At 41.1% G+C, this 22487-nt stretch overlaps 1 protein-coding gene across 1 annotated transcript; it reads right to left on the minus strand.

Moving 5' to 3' along the window:
* Window positions 1–904: 904 nt before the first annotated feature.
* LOC131445038 (guanine nucleotide-binding protein G(I)/G(S)/G(O) subunit gamma-2) lies at window positions 905–16773 on the minus strand. Its single transcript, XM_058615816.1, has 4 exons — window positions 16526–16773; window positions 6876–6952; window positions 2849–2971; window positions 905–2007 (listed from the first exon to the last, which is right to left on the minus strand). Exons 3-4 carry the CDS (start codon window positions 2933–2935, stop codon window positions 1879–1881), a joined length of 216 nt encoding a protein of 71 aa, XP_058471799.1. The 5' UTR covers window positions 2936–2971; window positions 6876–6952; window positions 16526–16773; the 3' UTR covers window positions 905–1878.
* Window positions 16774–22487: the final 5714 nt, after the last annotated feature.

The following is a 22487-nucleotide window of genomic DNA, read 5'->3' on the forward strand; positions in this document are numbered from 1 at the left end:
AACAAAAATGTACATTTCCATTTCATTTGTGTTGTGTAATCCCATAGTTGATCATCTAAGCACTTTGAGTGCTTTTTCTCTGAGTTGGAGCCCTAAATTGTTAATTGTTAATGACAAATTAATGACATTTTATTTGATGCATATTATTTCAACACTTAAAGTAAAATAAATTTAAACCTGAACATATTTCCCAAGCCAAATCTTCTTCCCGACTTAGTCTTTGGAAAAACTCCAAACTCAGGCATCCAACCTTCAGAATGGAAGATGACCTGCTCTATCACAGAGCCACAGTTCTTCTATACAAAAGTAGTGACATTTATTAACCAATTCATAATTATTAACATTCTAATTTGTTTCTAACAATGTGTTAAATGCAATATCAGGTAAAGGTTGACCCATGTAGTTGCAAGTAAAATGCCTGTAGGGGGCGCATATTCTCTTGCAGGAGGATGGCAACAGGAGGTAAAACAGTGCTGTCTATCCAGTAGGTGATGCAAGAGACACTCATCTTGATCCAATTGGCACAATTGCACTGTGCAACCAAACTCTAATCAGAACCAGATACTTTATTTGAAACGTTTGGATTGTTTTCAAAAATGCAAATAACTTGGTGTCAGTGAGAATTCCAATTAACCTTATATCAAATGATGTATTCACATGATGAAGCAACACCCTGAACATTTGGAACAAGCAGAACAATTAGATTTTTGCTTAGATAATTTTGAAGGAAAGTTTATTTTCCTACAAGTTAAATAAGCTCCTGTTTAGGTTTGGATGTAACTACATATTTTAAACAAAAAAGCTGAGGCCTTCCCCAGTTATTGGTCTAAATAGTGTCTAAGGGTTGTTTAAGAGCTGCAGCAATTAACAGAGATTTTATAGGAACAAAGTCATTTCTTCCTCGTTGAGTCCAGACTGAGTCATTCTTGTTTTAATATTTTCTGGCACTTCCACACGGAGGCCGCCCCTTGTTTCATACAATCTCCACATGAAAGGAAAGACAGACGAGCCTTTGTTCATTTCATGCACTTAGTTAATGATACAAACACAAACATCCAGAACTCACAGCACAGCACAGTTTACTTGCTAGTCATTTTATACAAAGAGTAGAAAGAGGGTTTGTATCTGAAGGAGACAAACTGCATCACATTTGCCAGATAGATGTCGATACACAGAGACAGATTTTTCAGAAAGGTTTTTGAAAAGAGAATCACAGAGTCCAATGTTTCAAACATCCCATTAAAAAAGCTTTCACTAACCTGTTGGTGTAAATAAAAAAAGTTGACAGAGCTGTTTTCAGTAATCACGTACAGTTATAGAAAGATATCTAGGGGGTAGGTAAAGTTGAAGTAAACATAAAATAAACAACTTAAAAACATTCCAATAATTAGGTGGCATCTAGTGGAAGGCATTTATTTTTTTCGGTCTCCACAAGCCATTTAACAGAAAGTCCCAAAAGAACCACAAAATATTTTTTATTCTCATTTTATGTATTTTTTTGTTTGTTTGTTTGTTTTGTACACATCAAAACCTGAAGACTTTTTTAGGTTGACCGGTTGTCCGTCAAGTCTCTGGGCTATCATCGCACTCGTCATCATCAATCACTATCATCCCTTTTGTATCATCTAAAAATAAAGCACAGACCCCTTCAACATGCTGCAACACCCCCTCGACAAAGCAATCACAACCCCTTTAATGGTTACACATCAACTCTGTGGTTTTTAATTTTCGCACTCTTACGGTGCCGTTCAAGAAAGGGGAGGGGGGGGGGGGAGGGGCATCAATCGCCGCGCCCTCCTACTAAAAGATTTCTACGTATTTTGAACGTCCGCGTTCAAAGTCCCACACCGAGCAGACTGCTGAAGGGCCATGTCGGGTTTACAGAATGGCACAGAAGAACTTCTTCTCCCTGAACGGGTTCTCTGACGCTGGGACCGGCGATAGCAGAGGGTCCTCTTTGGCATGAGCTTCGCAGTATGACATTAAGTCCGCTGCTGCTTTTGACACCTGGGTTTAAACCAAAAACACATTTATATGCACAAGGTTAAAGACACATTTTACATTTAAGAAAATATGCTTTTGCAAAATGGGGGAAAATAATGAAATAAACTGTAAAGTGTCAAATTACTGTCTCATGGGTGAGATTTTTTTGAAGATCGTCTGATTTTAGTCGGACTAAGACTAATAATTTGGTTTTCATGTAAACACGTTAGTCCGACTAAAATCGAGCTAGTCTTAGTCGGACTAACATACCTGGATAATGTGATTCATAGCTCAATACACTTAGTTCGGACTCTGTGTTCTGCGCATGTACCAAAATCTTAGCTCAATTACTACTACTACTGTGCATGTAAACGTACTGACTAGTGGAATTAGTGGCTAGCATTGTTGCCTCACAGCAGGAAGGGTTGCCGGCTCCGGAGTTTGCATGTTCTTTGTGGGTTTTCTCCGGGTAGTGAATGGTTGTTCATCTCAGTGTGTTTTCATTTAAATTTCACCCCATGTCAGCTGTGACCCTCACGTGGAGGATGAAGTGGGGCAGGTATTTTTGAAAACATGCACACACAAACTGTGGGTTACTGGTGTGTGTTTCTACGTAGATTGATATGTCTTTGAGAACTAAGTGTATAAGTGTAAACCAAATTTTTGAAAACCAGAATCGTAGTAGAAGGTAACGCTATGAGTGGAATTGGTTGGGAAATTGGGGTTCTTATATTAAAAACCAATTAAAGACAACAGCATGTGAACAATTTCATATTATAAGTTGGGTATTTGTCAGGCTTGAGATTCAGATCCCAGTCGGATATGTTCAATATTCCCACCCTTAAAAAGAAATGTGTCAACTCACCTTTATCCTGTCAATGTTGGCCTCCATCTTCAGCTGCTCCACCAGCTTCCTGGCTTGTGCAATACTGGCTGTGTTATTGCTCGCCATGGGCGCGATCAGTCAGTCAGCTCTCGTGTGTTCTCTCTACACGGAGGAGAAGAAGGAGGGTTACCCATCCAAAAACACTGTAATTCACACACAGTGTGTCGCTGATGAAGTCAAGCCCTATAATACTGCGGGCGTGCAAAAGCAGAGAGGAGTGCGACGAACAAGATACTCTGTTTATTATCACATGCCTGTGAACACACACACACACACACACACACACTGCACACACATGCGTACACACTCAGGCATATTATTTATGGTGTCAGTTGCTAGGGAGCCCATGACAGTGAGGGGAGGGGGCAGAGAAGGTGGGAGGAGAGCGAGGAGGCAGAGCTTTGTCAAGCACTATATTTACAACAGATAAACGGATAAGTTACATTACCGGTGTCAGAGATATAAACTCTTCATTTGCTCTCACAGTGTAACTAAACCTCAAACCACTTTTTGTTCCGGTGATATATATATGGGCATCTATTGATGTTATTGGTTGATCCAGTTTAGTATTTAGTAGTATTGGACTTAAAAATCAGTGCATCTACTGCCTCTCTGGTCAAACACCAGCTACTGCATTCAAATGTTGCCATTGGCTTCCTTCATCCACTCTTTATTACTGGTAAAAGGTTCCTATGCCACCTTGGATCCAAAGGAAAAAAGGAAGTCATCTTTTGGGAAGCAGATGTAAACACAAGTGCGGAGCCTTCTATGCCAGTAAAGGTTTCTCTGTGGTTGTTATGACTGCCGTCATCTTTGTTTGTGTGGGTCTGAATGAATGGATTGGTGTGACATGTGTGTAAATAGGTGACAAAATAATTGGTCGTTTTTATTACGGCTATTTTTCAGACAACTTTATTTAAACTGTATTGGGAACAAATGGCAGATTACGTCTCATTAGCAATCAGCATATTCCAGGGACAGCTCAGGTTGAACGGTTTGGAGACAAAGCAAGAGAGTCATGGTTGACATGGTTCGGTCACGTGCAGAGGATAGAGAAAGAGATTATATTGGACGAAGGATGATGAAGATGGAGCAAGAAAAAGAGAGGAAGACCACAGAGAAGGTTCATGGATGTTGTGAAGAGGACACTAGGACAGTTGACGTAACACAAGAGGACAAGATGGAGGGAGATGGCCTGCTGTGGCGACGCCTAAAGGGAGAAGCTGAATGAAGAATAATTGACTTTTGATGATTGACAACCTTGTGTCATCTGGATTTTTTTTGTGCTCTATAAATGAAATTAGTAATGAATTAATTAGTAATTTTTGTGGATTGAAGCATCATCCTTCATCTGTTGTTTGTCAAATTCGTCACCTGTCTGTTTTGGTAAGCAGTTTCAGTTTCATGTCCTCACTTGCTTCTCCGCCTCACTGACAGAATGGATGGAGCTGCGGGCGCTCTAACACACACCATCATCCTTGGCGTGTGATCCATCTTGCCTGTGCCACCCTTCTCCCTCCCGCATGCACTGTGGTACGACTCAGTGTGAGGTCAACACTGATCTCAGCAAGGTGCTGGAGCTGAGTATGAATATTGATGCTCCACGATGGCACATCTGCTCATCAGGCTTGCTAAACCGCCGCAAGGAATCTCTGGTGTCGCACGACCTGAACCCCGATGACCTGGTGCGCTTCATTAATCAAAAGCTCAGCGCAGGGTCGCCGGTTACAGTTTGTCTTTTTCACATGATACCTCGATTAATCAACGTTTGCCTACGAGCCTACCATTTCTTACTAAACTCAGAAAACCAAATGTGATTTGGACAGAGATGTTATTGTTTCCTTTAAAATCAAGTCATCTAAATATTTATTTTTTAAGCTGTATAAAACAAAAATGAACAAGTCGTCCTCCATCCATCATCTTTAGCAGTGGTCACAGCTGACATATGGAGAACGGGACGGTCCGTCCTGAACTAGTTTCCAATGAACCTAACCTTTATCTGCATGTCTTTGGACTGTGACAGGAGGTCGTAGAGAACGAAAACCTTCCCGAGAACCTTCTCGCACAATTGCTAACATCACACCACTACACCCCGAAGACAAACACACTCATTCTAAACAAGAAAAGCTGTAAAAATGTCACATTCACGAAGCTAGAACCAGTTGTTAATCTCAACAATGTGCTGGCTGACTAACAACTGCACGTCTGAACGTCTTCAGGTTTGAAGTTGACACAGTGGGTGGCACTGTAGTGTTTCTACACTCAGTATGAACATAAACAGACGTACATTTTAAGCCCTATCGCTCTGAAATAACTGGAAATAGTTTTGAAACACAAGATAAGGTGAACATTTACAGTATTTACAAGGCCGAAACCTCCTCCGAAACTGAACTGGAGTATCTCGAACTGATGTCAGGGTAAACCGAGTGACAGGGTGAGGAAGATTCATGAGCATAACCTGAAGCAGACTGAGCAGTTTGAATAAACACTGTTTCACATTCGGCGCGGCCGAGGGATCCTGTTTGCTCTCGCTCACAGGAGAGTTTCACCTTTTATGGTGATTGTGCCTAAATTCAAACTGAGGTCGGTGTCACGATCTCAATTCTAAATCTACTTTGCTCTCATTAAGGTGTTGGGTCAGTCACAGCTGGGTTAAATGAATTAAGTCATAAGTCAGAAGACATATTAAAGGAAGGACCATAAAATGGGATTTTTTTACGACTTCCTGTCAACAACCTCCATGTTGGTAGGGTTCAGATGCATTAATCTGGGCTCCCTGTGTGGAAGCCATATGCCTGTTTTCCTGCTTTACCTGACAAATGGCGTACCGTGTATCTCATGAAATCCGATTTTAGGTCGTTTTAAAGGAACTTTTAGGAAAAGTTTTGCACTCTTATCTTGTGACTCCCGCCTGAAAACCTTGGATTTGTCCCTCACCAAAAACAAAAATAGGCTGGTGACTTTTTCCAAGGGCATGACTGAGAACTCTGAGTAGAAATTAGTCTTTGTCGAGGTTTCGAGGCCATAATATTGTTTCAACACACAGGGGAGATGTCAAAACAGGCCAGCGTATCACCAGACTATTGATAGGGAGAGATGTCACGCTTTAAGGTTTCTGGGATGTCGACAAAAAAACTAGGTCTTTGGTTTTTACGGAACATGATCAGACCTAAGGACAATAGCCTATTTTTCTTTTTGTAAAACTGACACAGAGGCGTGATGAGTTTAGTAAACACTATAAAAGAAAATGTAAAGCATGTCTTCGGGGGCTGGACTACAAAGTAAAGAAACCCTTCTGCAGTTTATCCAATATTCAGAAACAAAAATAAACTGTCACCGCTGCTTAGGCTGAAGATTTATAATCAAAGTTCTAACCTGGAAAATATTAAAGAATATATCTAACTATAAGCTATTTAACAGAGCTGTCACTACATCCCAAACACATATTTTCCTGCTGATTATCGGTGGAGCATGCAAAAATGCCACTGTGACATTTGTACATCAAGAGAGGGAGGTTTGGCAAGCAGAGGAAGTAGCTGATGCCTGGGAGGCAAATTCAAGGGTTAAAAACGAAGAATAAACTGAATAAATATCGTGGCTTGTCCTTTTAGCTTCAGACGATGGCTTTTTAATTCTTTTAGGAGAGAATTCTTTTCCTGCTGTTACGCTTTATCACAAAACCTAATGCACTTCCTTCCTTCCTAATTTCCTATCCGCTGGCTACTCAAAATACCACTCCGAGATGTTACACAAGGTGTCAACATGCCGATAAGCGTTGGCATCCAAACAGGCGCTGATAAATAGTGGGTTCAGATGGACACAGGCCTCAGCTGCGTCAACTGTCAACAACTGTGTGGAAGCCATTGTGATTCATTCAACTGTTGTACAGTTTGTACCAGTTTCCGAGCAGAAAGAAGACACCGCCGTCGCCGTGTCCACTCGTACTATTCTGAAACAGGTCTCTGCGCGGCCTTTTCCCTCCCCCCCTCGCCTGGACTTCGTTTACCTTGTCTGCTCACTCCTCCGCGCTCAGCCCCGGTGTCTGCCTGCCCTTCAGTCAGCAGTTGGTGTCCGCCTCGCTCTCTGCAAACGGAGACACAGAGATAAAGACAGGGGGACAGTGACATTTAGAGGCCGATCAGAGAAAGAAGACGTCCACACTCTTAGTACCACATTCCAGGTAAATTATACAGTGTGTGTGTAGCCTCTGAGCACAGCTCACAAACACTGACGGAGAACCAAAAACAAACTACAGTCATAATCAATGGTTATAAACATTTAGGTAACATTGTTTGGTGAATTATTGACATCATTTAGTGTCTAAAATCCCATAAGAAGAGTCACATGTCAGTGGATTTGGTTTAGGTTAGTATATAAAGACAAGAAATGGCTTAACAGCTATAAAGAGACAGGTGATGTGTGTTCTTGCGTTGTGTTTTTTTGTTAATAGCAAGAATAATGACATAGTACATTCAACACAATCGAAAACGAGACTATGAAATACATCGCATTCAACACTCTCGAGACTCTTACACACTCACAAAATAAAAACAGTAAAATAGGAAACAGTCAAAAGAACAACGACGAAGATGCGACAGCTAGCTTTGCTAACTAGCAAGCTAATCTGGTCCACCTGTCAAAAACATTACACTGTATGTATTTATGTATATATATATATATATATATATATATATATGTATATATATAAAGCAACATGTTCACACACACCAGTAGGACAGTACTGAGTGTATAACTTATTTCACAAAACGACAAAAAATAAATGTATATCAGATCTAAACATGCTACATGGCATGGATGCTAAAGGTAGCCATCTTGAACTGTGAACATGAGGCATGAGGAGCTCAAATGAGTTAATGGCCTGAAATTACAACTTCAAAGGGCGCTTCATATTGAAATTCCCCTCTCATAAATAGGAAATGATGACTTCCACGTAAAGCTGCAGTGCAGTACAAGTCCAGCATTTAAATAATCCAAAATGTAGCTCTGAGCCTTGTTACCTTTGACCTTTTTTTTTTTTTAATCCCTTTACAATGCTAAGATAAGCTAAGCTATCTGGTAGCACTCTCTAGTCACTGAATGCACTGTACAGAGTAGTATCACTCGTCTCATCTTACTCTATGCAAGAAAGCGAATAATTGCATTTCCCAAAATGTCAAACGAATTGTGCTTCTGTTGACGCCGACCTCTTCACCTCTCTTCCTCTTCCTCCTCTCTATCTGTCCCCGTGTCTGTCTTCCTCTGGTTCAACAGATCCATTCTCGGTGCATCTGTGACTCTGTGAGCTCGGTTTTTCTGCTGCTTCTGACAAATGGGCCAATTACCCTGCATGAGCAGATCTGCCGAGGAAGGGAATTCCAGCCCTCGTAAATCACGGCGGCACGAAACATTAAAGCGACGTTACATTGAAGCATCCATTAACAAAACCTCGCCAACAGCGGCCAAACCTCTGAGCTTCCAGTATTTTAGAGACAGCGAAACTGCTTAGAGACTAAAAAGTAAATAAAAGAGAAGGCAACGGCTCTTACTGCAGTGCACTGTCACCAGTCCTGATCCAGTGCGGAGTCGTTAATCTCCACTTTGACACTGTGTTATGCAAGATGTATAATAATTTTAATCATTGCAAGGATTCTTGAAATATTTGCTGTTGCAGTTGTTTTAGTGTGGGGCAGGGTTGTCTTGCTGGGATGAAAACTACAGAGGTACCAATAACAAAACAATACTTTACTTTCAAACTGATATCTTAGCTTTTTCTATTCAATTTAACAAAAGTTTGTTTTTATCAATTTTTCAAATAATTTTTGTCTTTAAAATATCAAAAAATAAAAAAAGTGCCCAAAGTGACGAAAAAAAGCAGCTACAGTTTTATACACTGCACTTGGGCAAGTCATTTAACATGTCATTTCTGTTGAATCCATCATTTACAGTATTAAATGTTGACCTTTCCAGAAGGAAAACAAAGGCAATAATGATGTTAGTTACTCACAAGTGTTCCCCAGAGTCCTATATATGGAAAATACAGTATATTAAAGTAACGTGACTCATTTACAACTAATCACCATTGCTGACATTATCTTCCCTGCTGAAAGACAGGCTCAGATGACAAACAGTCACATGGGCCTGTCACTTGTTGCCAAGTTTTTATTTGCTCAGAGTATGTTCTCACCCAGAGACATCCTGCTCATCACTCAGCAGACTCACATTTGCAACCAGGAGATTTTAAATGAAAAGAAATATCCTACAGGATTTCTTGGTTCTTTGACAATTTGTACAGTATGTTTGACATCGGAAACATCATATTCTGAAGCAGCATATGAGCCACCGTCAGACTAACACAGTTATCGTGTTAGTCTGACTGGAACCAGACTTGTAAAAATACATGTAAACATGTTAAGTCTGAATAAAATTGTACTTAATTGGATTTCTCCGACTAACACACACAGATAATGTGATTGGGAGTTGAGCCATTACTGCATGTATACCTTCAGTCGGACTCAGGCTGGCCGAGGCGCCCCGGCTAATACCCGCAAATAACACAGAAGAATAAAAACAGCAACAAAAATGAGGCAAAATTCAAATTTTTTTTTTTAAATAAAAGATATTCTTTAGTCAATAAATGGTAATAAGACTTGGAAGTGGAGCGGAGGTGGCACACACTTCTTGAATACTGGACCACCTGAATGGCGTAGTCGAGCTATGACCACGACTCAACTTGACTGTGTATGGAAAAATACTGTGTGATAGGGAAACAATCCTGACTGCAATTTCCCATCTTTCTTTGTTTTTTTTTCTTTCCACTGTCGATTTCTGAGTGTTGTGGGAATAAGACAAAGAAAGCAAAGCAAAAAAAAAAATGCTGCTGAATCTGACCGTCTTCATACAGTGTTTGTGTCATCATATTTATGTTGCAGAGCATGCAAGATGCAGAAACAAGCTTTGGCAATATTGTTCTCTTCTTTATACCGGAGGAGAAAGAGGACACGAATATCCATTATGTGATGTGCCTGGTGATCCATTTCCATCCTGTGCCTTCTGCTTCCCATCCCTCCCTCTGTGGTCGACAGGTGTTCAATGATGGGACTAAAACACCCCCAACAAGCTCCGTCCTCCTGCCAACACCACCAAATCAATCCGACCCCCTCTGCCATCCGTACCCTGCCATTTGGAGCTGTTTTGAACCCCTTCCTCCTGACTTTTCAGGGGGCCTGTTTTCATGACGAGGCTCTCCACAGATGTGATTATAGCTGCTGCTCAGCTCGGGGTGTTGCTGACTTAAAGGGTGATTATGCGCAACAGGAAACATCCTGGTGAGGAAAATATAATTCCTGGCCTGTCGAGAGTGACGATCTCTCACGTACTCCCACGCACGCTGACTCTCAGCTTGGCTCACCCCTCCCTCTTTCACCCCCTTTCTCTTCCTGTAGCGCGCACCTTATTATCCTGTCCTTTTTTTCTTTTACACCATACAAAGAAAGAAATTACGGCAGCCAGGCAGGGAGTGTTTCGTCCTATGTGATGCCCAGAGTGTGGTAATTAAAAATCGGTCCCTGGCTCAGCCATCTGGACCCTGGAGAGTCATCCATTAACCTGTGAGGGTGTGCAGGGACGGAGAGGAGGCAGATTGGGCTAAGTTTGAAATATTCTATTTTGCTGACCATTTGCTAAACCCTCCCCTGTGGTTTATTGTTGCTGCATTTGCTAATCTTACCATTCATTCACAACACAAGACGGAGCTAGCTAGATATGCCGGTTTTCCACTACGTCTCAGCACAGATAATGCTACTAGAGAGTATTTGCCCCAAATCTATACAAAGCAGCAAAGATCTGATAATGTTTACTCACCAGTTCCCACACAGTACCACATAGGACACAGTTGGTGTGCTAACTGCTAATGACGTGCTATGTTGGCAAGCTAGACAGCATTTTGAATGATAGAAATTCACTGCATGTGTGATGGAATTATATATCATTTCATCCATACAGCCTGCTTTTCTATGTTTGAATACTCACTGTTCAAATTAGAGGTTAAATGAAAGGTCAGTGCAGTGAAATGAGAAACATCTCTTTTGGGTTGTGGGTTTTTCTAACTAATTCCTAAAAAGCTTCATCACAGCACTAGAAAAAACCCTGCTACTTTATTTATCACACAAATAAACCTCCTGACTCTAATGTTGTTGCCATTCAAGCTGAAGCTGAACTTTTCTGTGCTGAGTGAGTCTTTCTGTTTTGAACTCAAGTGTTTTCACTCCAAAACCCACAAAATAAATCCAGACCCTCCCTGTGGATTTTCAGAAATTCATTACTTAAAAGACAATTTTGCAGTTGAGCATGAGCAAGTAGCAGCGCTCGCACGCACGCATCCGAGCCCTCGCAGTGTGACCACACCATCCTCATCATGTCACGGGACAATGAACTACACTCTGCGATGTCACTGTGAAACAAGAGGCAGCGGAGGGCACGCTCGGCTGGACAAAGATTTACAGAGTCGTAAACTGATAGGAGAGTGCACAGAACGAGATAAAAAATGAAGAAAAACCGGAAAGTTTAGCAGGGAAGATAAAAGAGGTGGTAATATCCTCTTCCTGAGTCTTTTATGGCGACCGCAGCTAAGGAGAAGTAATATAAAACTGACCTCTGGTTTTATTAATGAGCACTATCGTGAGGATATTGACTATTGACTGTAATATAGCACGGATCCTTGCCCTTGAATAAGAGAAAGGACGCTGCTCCCTCTGTGCACGCAAACACAAAGTGAATGCGATGGGGGACACGCGGCGAGCAGAGCTGTCAGGCAATCATCGTCTGGGGACAATGACTTTAAATGTGACAGCTGAGCCTCTTTTTCCATCACTGTTTCTGAATGTAACGGGCACAGGACTCACATCAGCGCCCACTCCATGGGAATGTGGAACATTTAGAAAAGTTCTAATCACCTTATATTTATCATCTACAGCCTGTGAGGAAGAGTAGGGTGTATCTACTATGCTGACGGCAACTATAACAGCGTCACAGTGGTTTGGATCCACACCGTGTGTGGGAGGAAAGCTTTTGTCTCATTCATGATTTCACTTGAACATCATATTTATGAAATTATTGCCCATTATATAGCATCAAACCTCAGCATTTTCACATTACAGGTTACATATTGATGCCGACTTCAATATAATTTAATGGTAACATTTCAGCACACATGATGATCTGGTGACCTGTCAATCCTGCCTTTCCCCCTCTGCCAGCTGAGACCGGCCCCTGCTGACCTCCATGACCCTGAACAGGATAAATGGTATGTGCATAACGTCAATCAAGTCATCTGAGAGACAAAATTGACTGTGGCACCTCCCCGAAGACTCAGTTTACAGCCTTGGGGAATCTGGCCTGTGATGGGAGAATTCCACCAATCACAGGACAATCCAGAGAGAAATGAGGAAGCCTCTTGGGTGAGAGGTGAAGCCTCCTAGCTCAGGGAGAGACCACTCCTACTTTCTATTCTACGATATTTTCCACCTCTGCATTTATGTCGAGGCCCACTAGGGTCTGCATGATGTACATTTTGTAATCTGTCCAACACTTTCTAGTCCAGTTTCCTCTTGTTTTGGTCAAAGACAAAATGAAGAAGACGGGTGACAATGAGAACGTGCTTGAGATTATATGAGGAAGTCCATTGGTACCCACATGTACAACTTGGCCCTAAAAAGAATACACAATGTGGACCCTGATTTAAGAATGAATTTACACACGTGGAAAATACCCCATTGTGGAAAGATTATTATTCCAGCATTGTTAACAGCTGGCCACACGGCAAAGAAACCTAAAAAAGGTTCAATCTATCCGTGCTTAGGGGCCCAGATACAGTGTTTAGGCCCCGCCTACTACAGTTTTAAAGTCCTAAACATAAATTGTGGTTTAAACTGAATCAAAAGCTACATTCATGCCTTTAACTTGTCATACCGAATTTTAGAGATACTGGGAATTTCTGCCAGCTAACATGCATGAAGAGAGCTTCATTCTATGCAAATATTGTTGTTAAAATAACAGAAAAATGCACCATCACTGGTGCTTAAATCCAGAAAAAATCTAGTATTAACACCAATATAGTCAGTTCTTTTTCACAGAGCTATTTACAGTTTCTATTTGGTCTCACCTCGTGCTGCTGCTTCTCGGTCAGACCGCCGCCACCCGCAATCATTTGATTAGCCCGGACATCTGTGCCACCCCCAGCATGCCCTGCCCATCCTGTAGTGTCAGTGGTTGTGTTGTACGTGAGTGTGTATGCATATGAAATGTGTGTGTTTGCGTGCTGAGGGTTAATTTAGGTCCCAGAGGGGGGGGAGGGGAGAAGGCAGTGGCCCAGGAAATGATGCATCTCCTGGGAGTCAAGGAGGCAGCAGGGAGGATGCTGATTGCTCCAGGGAGGGCAAATGTCGTCTATTATGTTTATTAAATCAAACGATCAAGGATCAGCATGTTTCTTCTTTGTTGGATTAAAGCAAGTGACCAAGTGCGTTTTCTTTTCCTCAAACGTTTAAAGACTCGCGCTTGTGACCTTTGATATGTGTGTTATGTAACAGCAGTGGAGTCAGTGGGGTAGAAACAATGCATAGCAATGCTACCACAGGAGCAGCTATAGAGCTTTGGATGCACCCATAAAAAGCACAGGGTGGAAAAATTAACACCAGCTCAAGGCCAGATAATACTAGTGATGGTTGTTTTGAATTCCCCTGGCCACTTCGGCAAGAAATCAGCCACTGTGTGCAGCTTCCTTTCCACTGAGGAAATCAAATCTGGAAGTGGTCCATGTGGTCGTCAAATTAAAAAAGCTCGCTTCCTGCTCCACGTCACAAACGATGAGTTTGGCCATATTTGCATGCATTAATCGCACCTCTGTGAGCCATCGTGATGAGGAATCAGCAGGATTTTTCATTTGCATTTGAGTCAGGACCCATAAATGTACTCTTTCCTCTGGATTCAATCAGCATGCCAAGAATAACATAGTCAGAGTCCTGGGCTGTTAATAATATTACAAACATCCGGGCTTGTTTAGATTCTACCCAAGTGTGAGTGTGCCTCTGTGAGAGTTTCAGATCCGGATTTGCTTTAACTGGTTGACAAGAATTGAAAGTGGATCTGGTTTAGCCAGAATACAACAGATAGAGATCTGCATTAACAGACTTGCATTCAATGGAGTTTCTCACTCATCACTTATTTGTTGTCAATGACCTTTCTTGGGAATTGTTTGGACAGGACGTTAGACTTGGATAAGCATGAACAATAACACATTTTTGCATTTGGTCCTTGTGAGACTGACTTAAAGCTTATTTGGACAAAGACTCAGTACTTCGTTTGTATTTGTTGCAAAAGACATAAAACAGGTCAAGTGGACTTGAGTGTTGGACCACAGTTGTTCAGACTTAAGTCAGAAAAAAAGAGCTCTCCAGACCTCGCTTGGATTTCACAACTGATTCTTTAAAGACTTGGCTCAAAGGCTCCAAAGTAAAAATATTGAAGTGTCACATTTTGCCCTCACGGACTTCAGCCAAGAGACCCAGTTGGGTTAATGCCAAAAACAAACCAAAAAACAGATGAGGTACTTAAATTGGATTTAAATTAGAATTAGGACACAAAAATGAGGACTTGGAACTGACTGCTGTGAGACCAGACTTTCTGTGGTCTACATATGAGCAAGATCTTGGATAGTATTTGGTTTGGGGACTTGAGACGAGGACTCGAGGCACATTTGAGTCTCAAAAATCAGGATTTCAGACTTAATGTTGGCTTCTGTGTCAATTAACCTACTTGAGAGTTGGCTCACAAAGGATCAAATTCAGCTTTGAGATTATTGATTCATGTCTGACCAGAATAAAAATATGGCCATTGTAGACCTGAAATTTGTTATGATTGTACTTGTCTTTATTGCACACGACTTGAGGTTTGACTTGGACTTAAGATGTTTGGATTGAAGTCAGAAAAAAATATACATTTCTTTGGCACTTGACTACCTAGGAAAAGAGAATAGCTGAGACCTGATGGTTGTATCCTAAGATTTGACTTGAACTTGAGGCCTGTAAGACATGAATTGACATTTAACTTCCAAAACTTGAGGAGCATGCAAACATATCTCGGACAGAACATCCCAAAGAGTAGCTCTGGATGAATCTATCTTGACAAAACAAAAGCATGCTTGACTACATAACTAAACCCAAAAACAACACTGCTGGAAGCTAACAGGTGCATTAAGTACCAAGGGTGAGGCCAAAGAGCAACGACATCCTTCCTACCTCATCACTCAGCACTCCACTGTACATCTCTGTGACACACATTAGTTGTTTTAAAGGTCATGGAGACTTCACACAGAGAAGACTTCCGCCAAAAGATGCTTTTGGGAAGCCCAGCCCTGTGAAGAACTTCTTACAATTTGGCCTGAAATCGAATAACTCTTTCGGTTGAAGGCTGTGAAGGGAGTGGAGATGTCATGTGGTCAATAAAAACCTGGATGGATACGCGACAATTCCTCCCTTTCCCTCTCTCTGTTTTCCATCTGTAACACAAAATACTTTCTACTGTGCTCCAGAAAACTCTCAGGATTTCTGTCTCAAGGATGTTCCTTGTGCAACACTGGACACGTTGTAACCTCTCTTACAGTCTAAACACGGGCGTATACGAAACAATCCGTGGCCTTGGTGAAGCTCGTCTTCAAGATACAGTTCGAGCGGCCAGGACATGAGTTCTTGCGTAATTCTGACTTGCGGTGTGCATTTGTGCATGCACATAACCGCACACACACACACACACACACGATTGGATGATTTACTGTGAAGTGTGCATGACGATGCTTTTCACATGACGAGGTAAGAGTGGGGAACAACAGCACATCTTGTTCCTTCTCAGTTTTCTTGTGAATGCAACGCACAGTCAGGGACAGTATCTGTCTATCTGTGTCTGTCTGACATAACAACTACAACCTACCCTCCTCCACCACCTCTTCTACCTCCTTCACCTCCTCTCCTGGCCATCTGCCTGTTACAGCCAATACATGGAGCTTGTGTGTGGTCAACTGCTTTCTCCTCATGGTATTGGGGGGGGGGGGGGGGGTGAGAGGGTCGAGAATGGCTAGAACACCTCATAAGAGGCGTGTAGGTTTCCTCTCTGGTTCCTTTCTTTTGCATCCCTTCTGTATATGCCACATCCCCCCTTTTTTTTCATCCGTCTCTTTCTCATTCTCCTGCTTGTGCAAATATCCCTCTGAAACAGATGCCCTTAATTCCTCTGGCTCCACATTATAAGATCTGCCCAATCCTGAGGGAAGAAGAGGGAGGGTGGAAGAAGAAGAAGGAGAGAATGGAGCAAGGCAGCCCATTCTCTTATTCCCCTCACATGGACACATGAAGAGGGGCGAGGAAAATAAAGCAGCAGGCAGTTTTTAAAAGGTTTTTAGAGGTAGGAGGGGATTCCATGATGCAAAACCAGCCAGCGGCATCAATTTCGCCCCTCAAATAATGACAAAATGACAGTGTGGATATAAACCCCCACCCCTCCTCTTCTGGAACACACCCTGTTTTGGATGCAATTAACCCAGATGTCACAAAACCGGAAAATCATAAATAATATCTGAGTGCAAAAATGAAAAATTAAATATCTTACCTTTATTTGATTTTGTGTGTGTGTGTGCCTCTTTGACTCCTGGGATGCCGAGCGTATCCAGTCCTGCAGAGTAGTATCCACGCAATTTCCTCTCTATCTGTCACACACAAACACACACACACAGTCTGTCAGTCAGTCAGCAAAGCAAGCGCATACATCCAGCACACACTCCTCTCTCTGTGTGCCTCTACGTCTCTCTCTCTCTCAGCTGAGGTCCTCCCTGCCTCCCTCCTTACTGCTGCTCTGAGTCTCCACCCTTCAGCCAAATGCTCTGGCTGCTAGAAACTACCCACCCCCTCCTCTCCTTTTTTTTTCCCTCCTCCCTCTTGCTTTCTGTCTTCTTTTTTCTGTTATAAGGACACACTCCCTCCATCTCCCAAAGGTCCACAGCAAAAGCCTCAACTGTCTCTTAAACACCTACAGTAAACAAATGCATACCAGGACAGCTGACAGTGTGGATGAGCTGGATTTCCCACTTGATAAATATTCATACTGGCTTCCGCGTCGCCTTCAGCTGCTCGTTCTCCTCTTTCTTGACTCACGTTTTTGCTTCTGTATATGGTTCCAGACATTGCACGAAAAAGGGGGGGGGGAAGCACTCAACCCTAAACCAGAACAGCAGCGACCTCCTGCATCGCACTCCCAGCATTTGCTCCTGCTGTTTACTGTGAACCTTCAAAGATTAAAACAGGAAAAAAACAAAACCCGCAGTGTCCCAGCAACTTCACATCAAAGCTGCAACAACAACAACACACAAAGCAGGTCGCTATTTCACATTTGAGTCATAACAAAGAAGGTTTTCTGCATGTCCAGGATCAATCAGTTTTGGTGCGATCAATTATATGGGCATGAGAATGAATATCACTCTGAACAGAATGAAATAAAACCTTATTAAAAAAAAAAAGATCTATACAGGCAATGACCCTTTTTTGCCCCTCGTCCATTTTGAATCTATTACTTAATTCCAGTGGTGGAACCACCAGAATCTCAACAACTATCAGACATTTACACAAGTGGACCCCAGAGAATAAAGTATACTGGTGATTTTAGGTGGAGTATTACCATATTACAGTGTGCGTGTTGATCATGTCACTGTATGTAATTTGGTCCACATGTTAATAAAAAAATGCAAACAAAGTCCTTTATACTCCTCTACTACAAAGCCCGTAGAGAAAATCTGCTACCTCAATCGCTAAGTTAAAATGTTGTTTTGTAACTTGTAAGTGTTTGAAATCCTTTATTAAGATTTACCCATAATGACACAAACTTGCCAACGAAAGCAGCAGTAAAACAGCAACTCCCTTGATCCTGCACGTAAAAATCATAAATTTTCTCAAAGGAATTTGTGAGGGGGGGAGTGAGTAAACTTTTCTCGTGGCTGCCTCGTGGTAAGATGAAACAGTAAACATATTCATAAGATTGCATACACGTAAACTGGTGCAATTAAAATAAGCTTTTGTTCAGTGACAAAAACTTTTCACCTGCAGGTAAACGGAGCTCATGCTACGTGTCTTCACCCAGCTGCCTGAACCAAAACATCACTTTTTCTATGAATCACACTTTCCCCGGCTCCATTCATGCAGATGTAATTCTCCATGAGCCAGTACTGTAACAGTAACAGTCGACTCCAGGGAGCGATGGAGCGATGAGGAGGAGGAGGAGGATGAACATGGAGAAATTAGTGAGTCACGGTTCCTGCGGAGGTGGACGTGAAGCCGCTGTCACTAGGACACCGCGGTGATGTTTCCTGTTTCCACTATTCAAGTGTTTCCCAACCTATGTTGCCTTGCCGTCTCCTCAGCAGCCTGATCGGCTCAAATACTGTTCATTTGGCAACAAAACTCATGTTTCACATGTTTAAAAGAATGTAATGCTCTTACTGTTGGTATATTTAACATTAAAACGTGTTCCACTTCAAACTCAGAGGTGGAAAGAGGAATGGAATATTGAACTCTATCATATCTATCAGTCAAAATGGGTCAAAGGTCACAAATGCTTTAACTTTCTCACTCAGTCAGGGACTTTAATTAGCGCCAATTTACCTGTCCTCATCATTAAATTCAGATCAACATTTTTTTACTCCGTAATGGCTGTGATTTTAATACAAAGATAATTGCATTAGTGTTTATATCTATAACCATTTACTTGAGCTAAATATTTGTAGGATTGGCCAGCATGTTTGGCCTGGTCCTGCTCACTGTGACTGCACAGTGCCAACTGTGAAACACGGAGGAGGGAGTGTAGGAGCAGGAGAGCCAAAGGATGCAGGGGAGGTGACGTTTAAGGACGCGGCTATGAATTCACTTCACACTAACGCACTAAACTATGAAATCTGTGTTCCCAAACATGGAACGAAAAGATGACTCCCAGTCTGAAGAAGCTTGGCACGGGGAGGAACTTTCCAAAACTATGAACATGAATTCAAGAAATGGCAAAAAAAAAAAAAAAAAAAAAAAAGCTTGTATAGCAGGAGGGAAAAAAAGTGACCTGGCCATGTCCACTGACAGGGATTTAAAAGAAAACCTGGAAGTATTTTAACCTCCTGAGACCCGAGCGCTTGTTTGTTATGCATTTCTCATTGCTATTTATCCTTATTGGGATCTGAAAAGTATAAAAACTATTTGACATGATGTAGTTTTTGAGGAAAAATTATGTTTTTTAGTTTAATGCATATACATTGTTTACATATATTAACATTATTATATTCCTGTTTTGGCCTTGTTGCTCAGTAGTGACAGTTAACAGTGAGATCACTCCCTCCCTCCATCACTGGAGAGGAAATAAACCCAGAGATTTGTAATCTGATTATTGTGTTTTATTATCGGCTCTGGGGATCATCTCTGACCCTTGTGGTTGTCAGTGCAGCTGTTTTGGTTAATAGGCTGGTTTATTAAGGGCTCTTAATCCACCTCTAAGAGGACATGTGGTGACTTCAGACTTGCACTATGACTTAAATTGCCTCCTTTGTTGCAGATTTGGCTCTTAGATGCGGTCAGTTTTTTTTCCGGTAATGGGTATAAACTACCTTGGATTCCGATTAGCAGCATTTTTTTAGGGGCAGTGAAGAGTGTAAATCATTAGTGGAGGTCAATACATGACCATGAGGTCAATACATGACCACATTAAACACGGTTTTCGCACAAGTGTTGGTGATTCTGGCTGAGGATGAGGAGGAAGGATGCTTGAATGATCCTGTGCTCTCATTGTTTCTATGTGTGTGTGTGTGTGTGCACCAGGGGTGGTGTTATCACGACGACGGGCGGGGGGAAGGGCCAGGATTTCATTTCTGATTTGTGACCATCTGGCTCCTCCAGGCTGCTGCTGGCCCGAGCCGAGCAGAGCAGAGCCGCCCCGCCTGTCCTGCCCCAATGCCCCACGGGATTTACAGAGAGGTCATCACTGCTGCTGGCACCTAACACTCAAATGATCATGGATACACATACATTATGCTACATGAACGCATAAGAAAAGACACAATGGAAGACACTTGTAGAGACAGGACTGTATGATGACAAAGAATAAACACATCTTCCTAAATGAGTAGATTAACTCATATTTTTTCAGTATTTAAAACCTAGAAGTGCCACTGAGGTTATCAGGAAAATATTTTAAAATAAGTAGCAGTGAAAAATAGTCTAAGGAGAGCTAAGACGGGAGAGGGAGGAGGGGGGTGGTGACAGAAAGAGAGAATGGATTTCCCCTTCTGTGTTACCATGGCGACAGCAGTGGATGGTGGATGACTGATTTCCTGTACAGCTGTGGAGCTCGGAGGGAGAAGAGAGAGAGGGAGAGAGACGTTATCTGTGTCGCAGGAAGGAGGTGGAGCTCGCTGAGAGAAGCGTCCATGTTTTCTATTGGATTCCACACAATCAGTATATTCTGTGTCATTTTGACTGTTTTATTTGGAATTGACGCAAGAAACTAAAAGAACAACAGGGCTTTCACAACAGGAGACTTAATACAGTAGATCAGAGTATTGTTGTTTCTTCAGTAATTATCAACAGCTGCCCAACTCCATTTCCCATAAGGCCTAGATGTTTGGAGGTCTTTGATAAAGGTGGGAGTCTATAAGCAACTCAGAGAGGGGAATTAATTATTTAGATGGTTAGGGGAATGTTAACATGTTGTGATAACATTCAGATATTTAATGCTCAAGAAATGTATTGTTTATTTTTTTTTAATTTGGTAAAATTGTTAAGGATTCAGTTATTAATAGCACCAATAAAGGATGCTCCCCCTTTCTTGGCAAAATAAAGGATAAACAGTTTATCCTGTTTATCCTTCCGGTCCTCCAGGAATAAACTATTCCTGGAGAGAAAACCTGTTTGAGCTAACTGCACAGGCAAGTTAAGAGTTGAGACATTGACAAAGTAAAATAATATGCTCTCAATTTAAGACTGGGTCTGTTTAAGGACATGAACACGTGTACAAAATAAAAATTCAATTATACAGAAATCTCACCTTTGAGCCCAGGTATTTGTTGGTCCAACTTGTGTTTTCAACCATTCATTCTTCATTAGACACAGCTGATGATTTACTCTGAAAGAGTAAAACACGTTTTTTTTCATTATTATTTTAAATGTAAGATTGCCACCTTAAAATACAGGATATAGAATAGTTTATGTTTTATGTAACACACACTTTCCTTATGAATGTGTCTCTGCAATTCTTCTGTATGTTTGATAATGTTATATCTGAATACAACTATCACCAACTAAACTAAGTTTCTCAATAAATGGAAAGTAGGAAAAGATTGTTGGGGTAAAAATGCTCAGAATCACGTCCAAGCACACATGATGACCGCAGCTAATCTTAGTAGGCTATGGCTAACCAAAACAATCAAACAATTGTCAATTAAATTGACAAAGATGAATTGTTGCAACCTTTAATCTGTGATAATCTAATATGTATATTTATGTGTTAATTAATAAATGTGAAATACAAACACAAATCATAATGTACTTACTTTGGAGTTAGCATGCTAACATCAGCAGCCAGGGTAGAAGCAAGCTAGTTAGCTTTAGTAGCATTTTCACTTTCATTATTGACTCCATCATGACTGCATTTAAACAACTACCTCATTTAGTATCACGAAACATATAAGTAAGTTAAAAAGATGTGCGTTCTCCAAAATGGACTCTGTTTAGTGCCCCGAAGTAATAATAGAAAATGAAGTTAGCATTAGCTATGGATAACTCTTAGCTCTTTTCCTCTTGGTATTCAAACTTACAACTACAAAGTAGTCGCCGTTCACTATGTTGTATGGACTTCATAACAACAAAAACTAACAAAAAACATTAAATCCCATTGATTCGAAGGCAAGTTTGTTTGCTTTTATGTGTCAGTGTGTTCATTCATACCTTATATGAAATAAATTCACATTCATTATTACAAGCGGTAAAGTGACTTTTACCGTGACTACTGATGTACTTTTACACCATGTTTAAATGAAAACGTATGGAAACACTTTCAAATAACTCCTCAATATTTAACAAAAAAAAAACGTATTTAACGCTATTTATTCATTATTTAAGTCAATAAAATTTGAATGCACAAATTTAGTCAGTTGTATATGAAGTGCACTGCAGGTGTCTCATATGAGAGACAATACTGCCGCCTTCAGGTTAAAAATGATAAACACATGAAGGTAAAACAAAAATCATGTTCCACTAGAGGGAAGCAAAAGCTCAAAATTCAAAGAATTATTTTGTCTAATAATTATATGAATCATATATTCATGGTGGTTTTACTATGGTTTGTATGTAAACATAAACTACATTCATTTTAAAGAGTGAAATAGTGACAGATAAAGAGAAAATAAATACATTTATTGTGAAATGTGTGTTTTTCATTACCGCAACTTCACCAACAAATACACTGTACATTTAACTGGTCATTTTCCCTTAATGTAAGGATGTTTTTGCTTGCGTATTGTGCATATTTTAACGTTATCCTAATCATA

Source organism: Solea solea, chromosome 18 (genome assembly GCF_958295425.1).
Source record: "Solea solea chromosome 18, fSolSol10.1, whole genome shotgun sequence".
Lineage (NCBI taxonomy): Eukaryota > Metazoa > Chordata > Actinopteri > Pleuronectiformes > Soleidae > Solea > Solea solea.